We start from the raw sequence: 16,221 nt of genomic DNA on the forward strand, positions 1-16,221 counted from the left end.
CCCCCCCCCTTTTTTTTAAACAACATGGATAACATCCCTTTTGAAAATTTCAAACATCAATGAAGTTGTCTCTTATTAAAAAAACATGTTTCTCTGTAGGTGTCGTCCATGAAAGTTTTTGTAGTTATTTTTTAGGTTGGAGCTCCTTCCATTAGGTGGACTTTTTTGTGGGCTTGATTTTTTTGTGTGCCTTGTATTATTTCATTTTTTTCTCAATGAAAGCTCGCTTCTTTACTAAAAAAGGAAATCGACAGATTCAAGATCTGCTCTACCACCCCCACTTAACTGCTTTGTTATTGGATAGTGCCTCTTGTCCACTTAACTGCTCTGTTCTTGGATAGTATCTGTTGTTCCCTGTCATAATGAAGTTTGTAATTTACCAGTAGAATTGAAGAATATGAAGTTTAAAGCTATTTTTTATTAATTACTAATCTGAACTGTATAAGAATTAAGAGCAACTCTTTTAATGCAACAATATAAAGTATGTGGGAAGTAATTTTTAAGGCTGAAGTATGTGGGAACTAGCATTCATATTCTCATCTGAGATTTTAAGATCCTCAAGTGCAGTGTGCCTTACTCAGTTATGTTGCTGTTTATAAATCGTGTGTGATGCAAATGTTAGTCGCAAATTATTCATATCTTTACATGTATGATCACATGTTGCAGTTTCAAAGGTGGACCCTATGCATCTCAGTTATTTCAGTTTTTCTGGCCGAGTTATTGCACTAGCTTTGATGCATAATGTGCAAGTTGGTGTTGTCTTTGATCGTGTTTTTTTCTTGCAATTGGCTGGAATGTGCATCTCCTTGGAAGATATACGAGATGCTGATCCATACTTGTACGGTAGCTGTAAGCAGATTCTTGATATGGACGCTGAGCTTGTTGATTCAGATGTTTTAGGACTTACATTTGCTAGTGATTTCGAGGAGCTAGGGACGAGAGAAGTTGTGGATCTTTGTCCTGGAGGCAAAGACGTGGTTGTCAATAGTAAGAATCGTAAGGAATATGTTCAGCTTCTCATTGAGAACCGCTTCATGAAATCTGTCTCTAAGCAGATATCATATTTTGCAAATGGTTTTACTGATGTACTTGCTGATAAACGATCACACAAATGCTTTTTCCAAAGCCTAGAGCTTGAAGATCTTGATTGGATGCTATATGGGAGTGAAAGTCAAATCTCTGTTGAAGATTGGAAGGCGCACACTGAATACAGTGGCTACAAAGAAACTGATCCTCAGATATCCTGGTTCTGGAAGGTATGCATTTCTAGAATTAGTTTTTAGTAGCAGCTTTATCTTCAGTGTTTTGCACGGTTTGCTTGCTGTTCCTTTTCACAACTTCATAATTGGTTTGCATATCACATTCCTTTTAAGCTTTTGCATTAATGTATCATCTTGCATTTATATGCAGCTAGTAAATGAAACTTTGATGGATAATTAATGATGAGTTCTACTTTTCATGGCAGATTGTGTCTGCAATGACACCGGAGCAGAGGGTTAATCTTCTGTTCTTCTGGACCTCAGTGAAATACCTTCCAATCCAGGGTTTCAATGGCTTGGCTTCAAAGCTGTACATTTACAAGTCTTCATCGCCATACGATCATCTTCCCTCTTCTCATACATGCTTTTTCCGGTTGTGTTTCCCTCCTTATCCCTCCGAGTCGATCATGAAAAGATGCCTCGAAATTATCACTCAAGAGCACATTGGATGTAGCTTTGGTACATGGTAACCCCCCTTTTGCTTGCTCGTGTTCCAGACTTCCAGTCCCAGTACATTTATGGTATACTGCTGTCTGCACATATTTTTGTTTTTGCCTTGTACAGAATCCATAGATACAAATGTCATACTTGTGTTCTGTGAATCTAACTCCGTTTTAACTGTTCGATGTCGTCCTGTTAATAGAGTGTCATTTCTGCTTTTGTCAATGTTCAAAACTATGCTATAGAAAAAGGAAAATGTTCTTTCTGCACTGACTCTTTGGGTTGAGGAACTCCGTGTATTGTTTGCTTTGATCTATTACGTATCATCTTCAGCCTCACGATTATAAAACACGTCTACTAGAGAGAGGTTTTCACACCTTTATAAGAAATGTTTCCTTCTCCTCTCCAATCAATATAGGATCTCACACAACAATTTATGTTTTCGACAAAGAGAAATTTGATAACAAGTTTGGTCCTTAGGGTTAGAATTTTAGGTTTATGTCTAAGAAACCCGTCCCTTAATAGAAATCTTTAAATTTCCAGTATTTAGTTTAGTAAGCATTGATTTAATTTATATATGTTGAGTTGAATGAATGTTTGACCAATTTGAAGTGTATTTAGATTGGTCGTTGAATAAAAGAGGAAAGAAACAAAGGAAACTATGTTATGTTGTGAGGGAAGGATAATTTAGAACACCAAATAAGATTTAAATATGATTTTATTCAAAGCTAGAGAACAACATATCCCAACCACACAGCTATGAAATGAAACGACTCTTCTGGGACTGAGCTTCATATCCCATATTTGCAACCTTAAATTCCAACTCTGTGTTTTAATTCATAAAACAAACACTGAGACACCAAATAAAACTAACTTTTAAGCCCACCCTTCTCCATTGCTCGTCTCCTTATTCCTCTTCCTTTGGCTTCTCTTCCTCAGCTGGTGCTGCTGCTTCTTCTGAGCTCTCTTCAACAGTCTCTTCAGCCTTCACTTCCTGAGGTTCTTCTTCTTCTTTTTTCTCTACCACTGGTTCTTCTGTTTCCTCTTTGGTCTCTTCCTTCTTCTCTTCCGCCTCGGCCGCTGCTTCGGGCTCGGAAGCAGCAGCAGCAGCAGCAGCTGCAGGCTCTGCCTCCACTGCCTCGGCTGCCTCCTCTACCACAACTTCCTTGGTTTCGACCTCGGGTTCGGTTGCAACCGGTGCTGGTTCCTCTGTCTCAACAGCTTCAGAGGCAGCTTCCTCCTCCTTTGGCTCTTCTGCAGGGGCTGCTTCACTTACTGCCTCCTCTGCAACTTTCTCCTCAGCTTGGACCACTGGAGCTGCCTCAGGCTCTGGCAATACAACGGGGGCTGATTCAACCTGCCACACCCAGATCGCACAATTCATTATGGATTGCCATTCAAACTCAATATGTTAAAACAGCGTTCAATGATCATATTCATATGAGAATGTGATCCAATACCCACAGATCATTAAATCTGTAACAACATGATCACACTCATACAGCCATTGTTAGAATATCAAAAGAAAAACAAAAAAAAAAAGATCTTAAAGCCATGAGAGAAAGGTATAAAAGCTTGAAATTACCTCAATGGTGGCCATTTGGGAAAGGGAAGAGGAAGCAACAGGGAAGTGAAGAAGAGATTAAGCTTAGAAGAAACTAAAATACTGAGAGAGAGAGAGAGAGAGAGGCAAGAGAGCAAGTTGATGGAAAGAAGCAGCAGAGAGAGGGTTTATATAGGTGTATGAAAAATGGTGAATTACAATAAAATATAATGAGGTTGGGGAAAAGTGGAAAATAGCCATGAGGACTCCAAATAATCCTTACTTATTTTGCCACCTCATTTACCTGACATTCTTTGGAATCACATTAATTTTGTCTACCTCTACTTATTTTCCTTTCAAAACACTCAATAATACACATTTAGTAATATATAAGTATCGTATTTATCTAAAATGTATTTGCCCGAACCATACCCCGTATTTATCTAACATGCTTTTGTAACCGTTCAAGTCCACTGCTGATAGATATTCTCCTCTTTGTGCTTTTCTTTTCGAACTTCCTCTCAAGGTCTTAAAACGCTTCTGTTAGAGAAAGGTTTCTACACCCTCAATAGAGTCAAGCACCAGACAGTGTGCCAATGAGGACGTTGGGCTCACAAGGGGTGTGAATTGTGAGATTCGACATTAGTCGGGAGAGAGGAACGAAACATTCCTCAATGGAATGGAAATCTCTCCCTAACATAGACATTTTAATACTTCAACGGGAAATGGAAGCCTAAAGAGAATAATATCTGACAATGGTAGATTTGAATAGATACCGTTCTTGGTTCAATAATATTTAAATGGAAAGATTTAAATATTTAACATTTTAGTCGATAATATATATTTTTTAAGAGTTTTAAATTATTTTTTTTTTCCATTTTCTCATAGCATGCAAGTTGGAGTTTGTTTGAAAAGAAAATATTGAAATAATAAATGATATTTAATTAGGTTGATGAATAGAAAAGGAAATAAATAATGGATGTGTGTGATTGATGTGGTCGCTGACGAGGCAAAAAATAGGAAAGGAGAGGGTAGGCCGGTGGCTTATGTGGGCCCCGGGCCCACCAAATACGATATTGACCGTTGAATGAACATCAGAGATGGACCCCATGACACTGAACCTTGCTGGCGTGGCACCGTTTGGGTTTCATGAATTCAGTCCCTTGCGATTTCGCCTTTTAGGGTCGTAACCGCCCTTTGCTTTTGGGTGGGCCCTCCTCAATTGCTTTCCAGGTTGGACGCTCGTGACCCCGGCCCCACCTCCACAAACCCGCCATTTAATTTGCCACGTCATATCTTACTAATCTCGTCAACTTAACAAAACCAAAAGAAGATAAATAAAATATTATATATATCGAACCCCAACAAATTTTTTAACCTTTATTAATAATCCACGTCGGTAATTTATGATGCGCTGTAATTTTATCCGTTAATTTTACTTATATATTAAATATGATACAAAGTAAAATAATTAAAATACAATCATGAACTCTTAGTTTTTATGTTATTAATTTTCAATACTAAATTAATTATTTATTTGAAGGGTTCAAATTTTTAGAACCATAGAAAACACAAAATTTAAAATTTCAAAGTTTTTTTTTAGAATATTACACCAAATTAAGCTTCTAAATATCAGATCCAATGCAAATTCATCATTACTTATATCCTGCCTTTTTAAACGATTTATATTAATCAATTAAATCAATTAAATATTCATCAATATTACAAAAAATAAAATAAAAGGGCTATTTATGTGCTTCTATACTCTTCCAATCTAAAAATAATTGTGAATTATCGTCGGGATTAACAAGGGCATTTTGAGTAAATAAGAAACTCATCCGGGGTGGAATTGGGAAAAAGGTGAAAATTGGGGACGGTAAAATAATATAGAGGGAATTAGAGGGTGGATCTCAATACATTTTAGCAATTTGGAATTAAGGCAAGTGGTCAACTGAAAATGCGTGCCATCATGCATTGGCCTTGCCTCCTTTTTATTATTATTATAATATCGAAAAGATTGATTGATGACAGCTGGACGGTGTATGATCTCCTTTTCCATGGGACCCACTAACGTACTGCCGCTTATTACCTCCAATTATCTTTGGCCACGTGTAGATTCCTAGCATGGAACGACATACTTCTCTGGCGTTTTGTTTCTTTTTTAAAGTTGCACAAGTTTATTATCTAATTTCTTTCTTGTATTTATTTAGATTTTTAATATTGAAAAAGCTTTTGATTTTATGTTCACAATTGTAATTTTATGGACTTATTAAAAAATTTAAATTTAATTAACCAATCCTATGAACGATCTCAAAAACTTTAACTATTTAATTATATAAATAAATTACTTAAAGCTCGTAGATTTATTATTATTATTTAAAAATTTAAGGATAAAACAATCTTTTTATAAATAAATTATTATATTTAATTTAATTTAAAATATTTTTAACAAGAGATATGTGAGATAAGTCCTGCCTCATTCAAAACATAAGAAAAAGAAAACTTGTGAAGGATGATAAATTTTTTATATTTATAATTGATTTTAAATATTATAAATATTTTTTATTAAATTACAAATTAATTGAAAAAATTATAAACTTATTTCGAAAATATTTAATAAAGTAGATTTCTAGATTTGAATAAGACCCTTTCAAACTTGTATTTGAAGTAAAATTAAAAACTCTTAAATAATATAATAAAATTTGCAAATTAATAAATAAAATGAAGTATACCGACTTTGAAATTAGATGCCGATGATGGATTACAATATGAGTGGATGTAGGGGATTAGGTTGCACGTAGGCGTTGATGACGTGGGGCCACCCTCCAGAGGCTCTTTTTGATTGTGGGGCCCATTATTAGTGGAAATAAATAATTAAAAACCTTAATTATTCTCCAAATTATGTTAATGTAGTCGTGCCTTAAGTCATGTGGTGTAGTACCATTTTTTTTAATTTATTAAAATGTTTGTCCCCACATTTATATCCCAAGTTAATTCATTTAAATGATAAAATTATTTTCATTAAAATTGAATATTCGTAATTTTATATTTTTTAAATTCAAATAAAGAAAATGAGAGAAATATACCTTTTTTTTAATTTAGTAATGTTTTTGCCATACACAATAATTTACCTGTATATAAAAATAAGGGGACAATTACCCCTCCAATTTACTGCCAAACATTTACTGTGTCAAATATTTTCGTTAAAATTAATTACCATAAAAATTAACTTACGAAGGTATTAGTACATATAATTTTAAAATGATAAATAGTAATCGGTGGCAGGTAAACACGTCAGACCAGGTTGGCAAAAGGAGAGTCCAACTTGGAAAAGGAAACACAGATCATTATGTGGTTGCTGCCACGTGCCACCACGTTTATATGCGTAGTTTATTTTTATTACAATTTTGTGTGTAATTAATTTGTGTGAGAAGTCTTTAACAACGAAGATTACCATTAATCAATATCTTACTTTTTAATATGTTTTTTTATGCTTAATTTTAATGTGATAATATTTTTTTTATTTAATGACGGACACAAGAGAATATTAAATCATTTAAAAAAATATAATTTGCGTTAATTCATCCAACTATACGTGAATTAATTTTTATTATTAGAAACTATATTGGATATGACATATTCTTACTTGTTCTTATAATATTTTGATTAATTTATTGACATATTATTTACCGATAATCATTCATAAACATACCTTATATTATCTTAAATTACTTTTCATTGTAGGAAAATGACACGATTACTTGTAATTTAGTGTACCAAGGCCCAGCCCAACTATATTGTATGAGGCCCATTATAAACTATATAAAAGCCCATTAGATCTATATTTTTTCTTTTACATTTATATCTCTATTCATATTCAAAATGTATTATCAACTAGTTTTTTTTAATATTAAATATTAAATATTAATTTAGATCATCTATATTTTTATAAATTTATATGTTTGATATTGATATAGAAAGTGAATGACATTTCTATTATATTATAAGAAAAATTAGTAAACATATAAAATAAACAATAAAATATCATTAATACGATAATAATACAATAATAAATATTCTAAGCCGTTAAAAATGGTAAATACTTATTATTGATATAAATATACTTTTTTTTTCTTAATTTTTACAAATTTCTCAAAAAATTGAATCCACATCAATATCTTTCATAAATATTTTCCTACAATTGAAATATAGAAACTATTATTGAAAACTAATAATAATTATTATTATTTATAAGAACAAATAATTCATTTTCATATTATATATAATAGTTATAAATAAATAAAAAGTATATTAATAATTATTAAGAAGAAAAACTTATAGGGTAATAATTCAGAAATAAAAGAAAAAAAAACTCATAGGATCATATTTCATTAGTATGTAATAATTATAAATAAAAGAAAAAAAAATTCATAGCTTATTTCATTAATATGTTACCGTAAAGTTATCCCTCTGAGTGCAAAAAAAATACCCAAAACCCAGTGGCTAAGGCCAGCGCTCGTGTCGCTTCTCTCACTCTGCCCATCACAGTCGAAGTGCAGAGGCCGGGGTTTATCGGCCGGGAGATGCTATAACAATGCTTCAGGTTCTCAATTTAATCCCTCCAACTCGAAGTCTCGCTCTATCGACCTCCATTTCCGATGACCTAACTCGCTCCGGCCTACCGTTATTCCGCCCTCGAAACGCAACGCACGAATGGGCGCTTTTACAGTCCAAGCTCAAGTGCAACAGCAGATTCTCTTGCCTTTTCTCCGATAATCGAAGGGAGGTGCTGGATATTTCTTTTATTTATTTGTTTCAACCTTGCCCTGGTTAGAATTTGTAGCTTGTTCTTTTTTCTGTTGTGTTCGTTGTCAAGAACATAGTTATTTTCTCCTGGGATTGATATTGCCGGCTTAGCTTCTTTTGAAAGAGAAATGAGTGGCGAAACTTTGTGCAGTGGGTTTGAATTCTGTTGCTTACTTTTTGGGGGAAATTTTGAGAAACCGATAGAACACTGTTTGGGTAATTAGTTCAGAGGTAGGATGGGAGATGGGGATGATTTGGAGTTGGAATTTAATACTCATTATTCCTTAACAAGCATCAAGTGATGAGCACTGGTTGGATAGCTTTGCTCGGTATTGCTAGCTATTTGTACATTTATTAGAAAACTTTAGTGGATACTAATCTTCTTATACTTGAATTCTTCAACTTAGAAGACCATAAAGATAAGCTTTTCTATGAAGAAACCTGTAAATTTTCTGATGTATTTTGGTTGTGGGAGGGGGGATTTTGATGGTTTTATGATCTATGTAATGTCAGGAAGAATTGTGGTTATATTATCCCGGTTGAGGATTGTTGGGAGGGCGTCCCACATTAGTTAATTAAGGATTGATCCTGAGTTTAAGAAATACATCTCCATTAGTATTTGATACGAGGCCTTTTGAGGAAACCAAAAGTAAAGCTACGAGAGCTTATGCTCAAAGTGGATGGAGGTTCGTGACTCCTAAGAATCCCTATTGTTGGCCTTCCAATTGTATATGTCTGCTTTTGCTATATAAATTTCGTCCAAAGAGAAAAAATAAAAGGGCCAACAAATCTAGATGACTGGCTGCTGAAAAATTGAAGTATGAATTGTTCTAATCCTGTTTGAGAGAGGACTTCAACTTGTTTCTATCTGTTTCAATTATTTTCTGGAAGCATTCTTCTATCCCATATTTTATTGTCCATGGGAATCATCAATGACTATCCATTCACAAACTTGCAGTGCATTATTCTTCATTATTGGGCCCAACAAAGTGTGTTTGGGAGTTGGAACAAAAGAAAATCTTGCTCAAAATTAGCCTTCTCTTTGTTGATAGCAGGAACAAGCAAGGAAGGCATTAGAAAGTGCACTTGGGGGAAAGAAAAATGAATTTGAGAAATGGAACAATGAAATAAAGAAAAGAGAGGAGATGGCTGGTGACGGAGGTGGTGGACGAGGAGGTTGGTTCGGATCAGGCGGGTGGTTCGGTTGGTCCGATGACCAATTCTGGTCCGAAGCACAACAGACTAGTCTTGCTGTTTTAGGTATAATTGTCATGGTGAGTACTTTCCTTAACTTATCTAAGATTCTGGCTATAATCGTTTGGTTGCAATCTAACTAATCTCTCATCCCCCTGGTGCAAATTTCCAATAAAAGTATCTCATAGTTGCGAAAGGTGGAATGTTGCTTGCTGTTATTATCAACCCATTGCTGTATGCTTTGCGAGGAACAAGAAATGGATTGACTTTGGTTACTTCAAAATTTTTGAGAAAGAACCCTTCAAATAATGATGCTGAGTTTGACGAGATTTCAAACGAAGACGTCTCGGGCCATGTCTCTGCTAAAGACAGAGTTGCAAGGAAATGGAGGAACGATTGATCTTTCTTCCCAGTTACTTTTGATCTTCATGGAAAAATGTTTGGCTCCTAGATTTAGTTTTTCTTTTTTATGTTGATACCTTTGAATCTTTAGAGTTAATCCTTTCAAACTGGATGTTTGAGTTTGTTCCCTTCATAAAAAACAACCCCAAAAGAGAAAGATTTGAGCTACATAATTACTCTTTAAACCTTGTTATAATTTTCATTTCTTTATATAATCATACATGTTTAGTTTAGTTGTTTACGGATAACAGCCCGGGTATTAATTGTCAATCTTACGAAGAGGTTTCTACACCCTTAGAAAGAATGGTTCGTTCCTCTTCTTGAACTGATGTGAGATCTCACAATCTACTCCCTTGGGGACTAGCATCCTCATTGACAAATCGCTCGACGTTTGACTCTAATAGCATTTGTAACAACCCTACCACTGCCGATATTGTCAATTTTAGATACTGTCCGTTTTAGCCTGTAATGTATACTTGTTAGCTTCATAGTTTTAAAACGCATCTAGAAGAGGTTTCCACAAGAAATGTTTCATTTTACTCTGAAATGTTTCATTTTACTCTGAAATGTTTCATTTTACTCTCAAATGTTTCATTTTGCTCTCAAACAGACAGATCTTGAAAGACAAGGAATGCTTAGTTCACCTCTTTCAATGGACGATCCGAAAGGATCCTAAAACTGATGAACTACCCAATTAATTGCAAAATTTATTAAAGGTACGGTTTAGGTTCCACCACTCGTTGAAATGGATGAAATTGAAGAATTTCTCAAAAGAAAAAAAAAAAAAAAGTGAAGAACCAGCTAAGCCTGGAATGAGTAATCGGTTTTAAGGTTTTAGGTGTTGAGATAAGAGTCAAGAAATCGTAAATTTCAGAAAGAAAAGCAGAAGATATAAGAACATGAAGATTGTATTTCCAATGAAAACCAATGATTTGAAGGAATCTTCTCCGGAAGACGAGGTCAAATTGTTCCACTCATTTCATCATCATCATCTTCTTCTTCTTCTTCTTCTTCTTCGATGAGCTGAATTTGGTTTCTTTTACAAAAGAAACACCCTGGAATCCCCTGTGACCCGTAAGTGACCTGCACGATCTCCCCATACTCGCATTTGTTATTTTTAGCATCACCAGACGACCATTTCTCTTCACGTTTCATTCATCCCTTTCTTTTTCTTTCTAATTTCCCAGGCCTATCCTTGTGTGGGTTTCTCCATTTCATTTTCTTAGCTTCTTTTGTCTATTTTCCCTCATCTCTCTGGTCTTTTGTCCACCAATTGGGTCGTTTTTTTTTCTTCTTCTTTGTCCTCAAACCATATAGTGGATGATCTTTTGACTTCTCCGGGCATTGAAGCGAAATGGGTCTTGACAACAATGAAGACGGAAATGGTTGTCCTGAGACAAAGAAAATAGTTGGAGTTGAAGAATATGAAGGTTGGGATGAAAGTAGAAAAAGAAGTGAGGGTTTTATGTGTGCAGCAGCAGCAGCAGCAGAGGATGATGAAGATGAAGACGGAAGGAAGATTGAGTTGGGTCCTCAGTGTACGCTGAAACAACAGTTTGAGAAAGATAAGGTTCCATTTTTTTCATTCTCCTTTTCTGGGTCGAATCAATTCTTTTCATGCTCAATTTCTAATGCTTCCAAAATGGTTTCTCTTAGGACGACGAGAGCCTGAGGAGGTGGAAGGAACAGCTTCTAGGGAGTGTGGATATTTCAGCTGTTGGAGGTAATTCTGTAAACCGTTTCTTATTAGCTTTCAGTTATACAGTCAACCATCATATCGTAAACTAATGCTAAAAAAAAAAAACAGAAACTTTGGAACCAGAGGTGAAGATTCTTAGCCTAGCGATTAGAAGCCCAGGAAGGGCAGACATTGTTCTACAAGTTCCTGAGAGTGGGAATCCAAAAGGGCCATGGTTTACATTGAAAGAAGGCAGCCGTTACAGCTTGATCTTCACCTTCAAAGTTAGCAATAACATTGTTGCAGGTCTCAAATACGCCAACACAGTCTGGAAAACTGGTGTCAAAGGTAGATTAGATACATATCTTCTTTGTTTCTCTCTATCATCTCTTTCATCAAAGACTCAGCCATTTTTGGTGTTTAAAATCTCAACAAAACAGTCGATAGCTCAAAAGAAATGCTGGGAACTTTCAGTCCTCAGGAAGAACCTTACACCCACGAAATCCCAGAAGATACAACCCCATCTGGCATTTTTGCTCGAGGATCATATTCGGCCAAAACCAAGGTAATTCAACTTTGTGTTTTAGTCTCAAAAAATGGCTGTTTTAGTCCTTAAATGGATGAGAAGTTTGTTTGTTTGTTTGTGGGCTTGCTTGCAGTTTGTTGATGATGACAACAAGTGCTACCTGGAAATCAAGTACACATTTGATATCAAGAAAGATTGGCATTCATCTTAGAAGCAACAGGATTGATTCTCTCTCTTAATGATTGGTTTTGCAGCATTTGATCAATGTCTCCTTTGAACCGCATAAATTTGGTTTCAGTGTCCAAATATTTCATGTACTCTCTTTCTTTTGTCTCTTCATTCTTTCATGTACGTGCAATGAGACTGATGGCCTCAACCCTTTTCTCTTCTCTTTTTCTCAAAGGCAACTAAGAACGGAAAGGTTTGCATGATCAATCAAGTACACATTTATTTAACGATGAACAACATCAGGTTGTTTTCCAGTTGCTTACAGCTTATACGGATTTTATTACAAGAGCAAAGCATATCCAGCTTCTTAAGGAGGCGAAGGAACAATCATTCCGGCGCATGTCCCGAACCCAACAGTGTATCCATTTCCCTGCAATAAAATTGAACATTTCAATTTCTCAAATTGAATATACTAACATTTCAATATGATAAGAAGACAAATATGATGAAAAAACGAAAAACCTTGCATTGACCGGTAATAATGATTTCATCTCCATCTTCTAGAAACATACGAGATATCCCATGTGATAACACCATTGGCTTTTGTCCACTCCATGTTAACTCCAGCAAGCAGGAAAAAGATTCTTGTTCCTGTGTCCAAATCAAAGCGAGGAACACGACTTCAAAATTTTGAGACCATTTTATTTAAGGGGAAAACACACATACACACACACACACACCCTCATGGAATTGCACAAAACTGCAAAACGAATCTTGAGTAGAAGTCATACAGGTCCACTTAGGATGCCAGTCCCCAGGAGATCACCTGGCTGCAAGTTGCAGCCATTGATAGTATGGTGTGCAAACAGTTGAGGCAGCGTCCAATACCTACACATTGCGAGAGGGAGTAAATCGAGGAAAGATAGAGAAGCACCACAGAAAACTTGCTTAATGGAAAGTGGACAACTGAGAAAGTAAAAATCCATGATAATTACAATGTGAAAAGAGTTAATGAACTGCTGGACATGAAACATGTTAAAGGTGACTGGCACTGGCACCTGGTTTTTAGCATATGAAAGATCTACTGATCCACGGTTTAGGAAGGAGGGAAAGGAATGGCCATCACAGGATTTAAATAATACATGGAAAGAGTTGTAGTGCCTCCTTACAAATGCTTAGAATTAGTTCTTGTTAGCACTTGTGTATCTTGTTGGCCAACTGGCCGAAGTAGAACCTGGCAATAGGCAGATATATTCATCACTATGTCAAGCAAGAAACTACACTCTGTTGCTAAGAGCCTGATAAATTTTGCATGAGACAAATAAAATGGCAAGAGAGAAAAACAAAATACTGGATTTTATAAAAAGGTGTACTAAGCAAGAATTTAGTAAAAGGAAAAAAAAAAAAAAAAAAAAACATGAGCTACAATGCTGTATAATGGATTTATATAAGCTAAATTGAGTACCTCCATTGAGATGTCATAGTTCTGGGATGTCTTTTCGGCTAGATATGGCAATGGAGGTGGGTCCTACAACAAAAGGCACAAATCATTTAACTTGTTCGAGCTGTATTGGCGTTACTATTTTTTTTAGAAAAGTAAAAGAACGAAAAGAAAAAGAAAAGGGATGATATGGTCTGGTTGTACCTGTATTGGAGAATCACATTTGAAAGGCTCTAAGGCTTCTAGTGTAACAATCCATGGGGATATTGTAGTACCTAAAACAAACATCATGTAGGAAAACAGGAGTAAGGTCCCTGAAAACATTAACAGAGAGATAGCGAGTTAAGAGTTCTAACAAAAGTTACGCAAACTACAATCTCTAGCCAGTAAATGCAATGGTATAAGTTCTACCTCAAGCTCCTAGAATAAAAGACGAGAAGAAAAAAGGAAAATGTTTGTACTTACCGAAACTCTTCCCAAGAAAGGGCCCTAGAGGAACAGATTCCCATCCCTGAATGTCTCTGGCTGTGAAAAGACGAAGTATCCGACATTGACCAAGCATGCAAGCAGAAATTTTAAAATTAGCACAGCATTCTTACCACTCCAATCATTCATCAGCACCAGGCCAAAAATATGATCTTCTGCTTTATTTATATCTACAGGCTTTCCCAACTCATTTCCAGTACCAACAACAGCAGCCTGTAACATTTAGTGTCAGATGTCAAAATTATACCCATAAAGAAGTAGAACAACATAACATGACTATAACATAACCAAAATTTTGTTAAAAATCTGCATGCGCATCTGAGTTCAGGATTCTCACCATTTCCAGCTCAAAGTCCATCTTGGCGGAAGGACCAAAGTGTGGTGGAGAGTTTACGATTGGAGCGCTCTGGCCTCTGAAGAAGGTAAATACATGAGAAAAATCCTAAGATAACAGCCAGCTACTTCAAGAATGAACCCATTTGCTAGAAAGAATGGGAGCATAGAATTAAAACAGCAATAACCAAGAGTGTACGAGTGCCCGTTAAACTTATAAAGGAAATGTGCAAGCACAAATCATGACAGTAAGATAAATAAGCCTATTAAAATTGAAATGGATGACATCCAATACCATCATATTGAAATCCCCAGTCAAGTTTTCAGAGAATGGTTGGCAAAAGATTGGCATATAGCTAAGCACCTTTATTTCGTTCTATCTCATTTTACATTTTCTTTACTCTGATACTAAAAAACTACCGATCAAAAGAAGGGAAAACTCAGAAGGAAAAAGAAAAAGAAAAAACCATACCGAGGTCGAACAATGTCTGTCCCTGAGATGACAATAGATGATGCACGTCCATGATATGCAATTGGAAGGTGGAACCTATATATAGAACTTAGGGTTTTCAACTTTCAGAACTTAAAAAGAAAAGAGACTTCGAAGGGTTTAATTGCTACACATTTTGTATCCACAAACCGATTGGGAAGAATTTTGTTTGGAGATCCACAAGATGCAGCTCTGCAATTGTCTGGAAGATGCATAGACGAAAAGAAGTCCGTGTAGTCCTGAATGGCCACAGGAACAACCATTGCAACTTTTCTCTGAAAACGTAGACATCTTATTGACATTAGATGATAAGAGATGTGGAAGGAAGTTGAACATTCTGACTTTTGCATAGCAATACCAGTTGAATAAATGACCTCGACCTTAAAGCTTCATTGTCACGCAAGGCTGGTTCAGTAGCTGCACCAAAAGAAAACCAGTTCTTTCCATTGATTTGATAAGAATGTTAATGCACGTGAAACTTATCTACCAGGGAAGAAACAATGAGCATGCAAATAATAAAACCTTGAATTTTTATACTTCATCCTACCAATATAATTTTAATTTTCTTGGGAAATTTGCACTCATATTGACTCAAGAACTTGATTATAAAAGTTATAGTAAGCATACATGATAACAGTTTTTGAAGCGTCGCACGAGCTTCCTTCCAAGCAGGCCGTCCCAGAGACAGAAACTTGTTTAGATTAGGCTACGCCGAAATTTAAAAAGATCAGGCCTCTTGATTGCTAATCTTTCCAGGGGACACAAAAAGAGAATAGGAAAGAATGACGCAGTAAAAAATTCCATCAACCGGCATTTCAACAAATACTTGAACATACACATTTACGACACGAGTAATTTAACATACACAATTACGCATCGACCTCTACCGTAGACTTATTACTTAGTTGATCGATGAATTTCCATCAATCCGCATTTCAAGAAAAAATACAACTACAGATTGTAGTCATGATCCCGATGTCTTTTATCAAATTTACATCCTCAAGAACGACAAACCGGCGGGGGTAAATAACGCACATTAAAGATCGCTATTAAGCCGTTTACCTTTAACATACCTGGTCAAAACAGTCGGAGTTCTTGAGGAGAGAACCGTCGAAAAGGCCTGCGGCGGCGATCTCAGCGAGGTTCAACAGGTACTCACCAATAGCCACACAAGGTCGCTGAACCGAATCAGGTGCAGTCTTGAATACGCCGTAGGGGAGATTCTGAATGGAGAAGTGAGAATCCGGTTGAACTTCGATGAAAGACTTCAGTGCCATGTCCCTGATATCAGTGATTTTAGCGCGAGACAGAGAAAACAGAAAGAGACGGAACAGAGTGAGGACTGCAACTCTATTTATAGAACGCGGGATACAATGCCAATAAAATTAATAAAAAAATTCTTCTTTAAGCTCATTATTTTAATAGTTGACAATTTGGCGTCCACGGCGTAGATC

The 16,221-nt window shown here is 35.8% G+C and overlaps 5 protein-coding genes across 7 annotated transcripts in view; 3 read left to right on the forward strand and 2 right to left on the reverse strand.

The window, feature by feature from the left end:
- Window positions 1-1,973, forward strand: part of LOC111478848 (E3 ubiquitin-protein ligase UPL5-like) — a 7,306-nt gene extending 5,333 nt beyond the window's left edge. Inside the window, exons 2-3 of the mRNA XM_023123347.1 lie at window positions 667-1,256; window positions 1,466-1,973. Coding sequence (XP_022979115.1) covers window positions 667-1,256; window positions 1,466-1,729 — 854 coding nt within the window. The 3' untranslated portion in view covers window positions 1,730-1,973. The remainder of the gene's footprint in view (window positions 1-666; window positions 1,257-1,465) is intronic.
- A 427-nt stretch (window positions 1,974-2,400) lies between these two features.
- On the reverse strand, window positions 2,401-3,421 carry LOC111478851 (major latex allergen Hev b 5-like). The gene is made up of 2 exons (XM_023123351.1): window positions 3,286-3,421; window positions 2,401-3,057 (listed from the first exon to the last, which is right to left on the reverse strand). The coding sequence occupies exons 1-2, from the start codon at window positions 3,298-3,300 to the stop codon at window positions 2,608-2,610; spliced, it is 465 nt and encodes a 154-aa protein (XP_022979119.1). The 5' UTR covers window positions 3,301-3,421; the 3' UTR covers window positions 2,401-2,607.
- A 4,264-nt stretch (window positions 3,422-7,685) lies between these two features.
- Window positions 7,686-9,830, forward strand: LOC111478850. The gene is made up of 3 exons (XM_023123350.1): window positions 7,686-8,029; window positions 9,105-9,323; window positions 9,422-9,830. Exons 1-3 carry the CDS (start codon window positions 7,838-7,840, stop codon window positions 9,641-9,643), a joined length of 633 nt encoding a protein of 210 aa, XP_022979118.1. The 5' UTR covers window positions 7,686-7,837; the 3' UTR covers window positions 9,644-9,830.
- Window positions 9,831-10,429: 599 nt separating this feature from the next.
- Window positions 10,430-12,236, forward strand: LOC111478825 (rho GDP-dissociation inhibitor 1-like). Of its 3 annotated transcripts, none has more exons than XM_023123312.1 (6): window positions 10,430-10,883; window positions 10,914-11,215; window positions 11,302-11,368; window positions 11,453-11,671; window positions 11,764-11,888; window positions 11,983-12,236. In XM_023123312.1, exons 2-6 carry the CDS (start codon window positions 11,000-11,002, stop codon window positions 12,058-12,060), a joined length of 705 nt encoding a protein of 234 aa, XP_022979080.1. In that variant the 5' UTR covers window positions 10,430-10,883; window positions 10,914-10,999; the 3' UTR covers window positions 12,061-12,236. The 3 variants fall into 3 exon arrangements, with proteins under 3 accessions (XP_022979080.1, XP_022979081.1, XP_022979079.1); XM_023123313.1 differs by having other exon boundaries at window positions 10,430-10,719; window positions 10,833-11,215; XM_023123311.1 differs by having other exon boundaries at window positions 10,430-11,215.
- Window positions 12,237-12,346: 110 nt separating this feature from the next.
- LOC111478824 (fumarylacetoacetase-like) lies at window positions 12,347-16,102 on the reverse strand. Its single transcript, XM_023123310.1, has 14 exons — window positions 15,841-16,102; window positions 15,395-15,473; window positions 15,126-15,184; window positions 14,918-15,042; window positions 14,750-14,824; window positions 14,282-14,357; window positions 14,058-14,157; window positions 13,924-13,983; window positions 13,663-13,733; window positions 13,483-13,545; window positions 13,187-13,251; window positions 12,809-12,905; window positions 12,540-12,668; window positions 12,347-12,447 (listed from the first exon to the last, which is right to left on the reverse strand). Exons 1-14 carry the CDS (start codon window positions 16,042-16,044, stop codon window positions 12,385-12,387), a joined length of 1,266 nt encoding a protein of 421 aa, XP_022979078.1. The 5' UTR covers window positions 16,045-16,102; the 3' UTR covers window positions 12,347-12,384.
- Between the last annotated feature and the right edge of the window lie 119 nt (window positions 16,103-16,221).

The sequence above is a fragment of the Cucurbita maxima genome, unplaced genomic scaffold (assembly GCF_002738345.1).
Source record: "Cucurbita maxima cultivar Rimu unplaced genomic scaffold, Cmax_1.0 Cma_Scf00004, whole genome shotgun sequence".
NCBI lineage: Eukaryota > Viridiplantae > Streptophyta > Magnoliopsida > Cucurbitales > Cucurbitaceae > Cucurbita > Cucurbita maxima.

What these genes read in the sequence shown, in the direction of transcription:
- LOC111478850 (XM_023123350.1), top strand. Translation starts at nt 7,838, where the DNA reads ATGCTTCAGGTTCTCAATTTAATCCCTCCAACTCGAAGTCTCGCTCTA. An exon ending in TCTCCGATAATCGAAGGGAG is followed by an intron (nt 8,030 to 9,104) that starts GTGCTGGATATT and finishes TGTTGATAGCAG; the next exon opens with GAACAAGCAAGGAAGGCATT. An exon ending in TTTTAGGTATAATTGTCATG is followed by an intron (nt 9,324 to 9,421) that starts GTGAGTACTTTC and finishes TTCCAATAAAAG; the next exon opens with TATCTCATAGTTGCGAAAGG.
- LOC111478825 (XM_023123311.1), top strand. Translation starts at nt 11,000, where the DNA reads ATGGGTCTTGACAACAATGAAGACGGAAATGGTTGTCCTGAGACAAAG. An exon ending in AACAGTTTGAGAAAGATAAG is followed by an intron (nt 11,216 to 11,301) that starts GTTCCATTTTTT and finishes GGTTTCTCTTAG; the next exon opens with GACGACGAGAGCCTGAGGAG. An exon ending in GGATATTTCAGCTGTTGGAG is followed by an intron (nt 11,369 to 11,452) that starts GTAATTCTGTAA and finishes AAAAAAAAACAG; the next exon opens with AAACTTTGGAACCAGAGGTG.
- LOC111478824 (XM_023123310.1), bottom strand. Translation starts at nt 16,044, where the DNA reads ATGGCACTGAAGTCTTTCATCGAAGTTCAACCGGATTCTCACTTCTCC. An exon ending in TGGACTTTGAGCTGGAAATG is followed by an intron (nt 14,158 to 14,281) that starts GTGAGAATCCTG and finishes TAAATGTTACAG; the next exon opens with GCTGCTGTTGTTGGTACTGG. An exon ending in GCTGATGAATGATTGGAGTG is followed by an intron (nt 13,984 to 14,057) that starts GTAAGAATGCTG and finishes GTCTTTTCACAG; the next exon opens with CCAGAGACATTCAGGGATGG.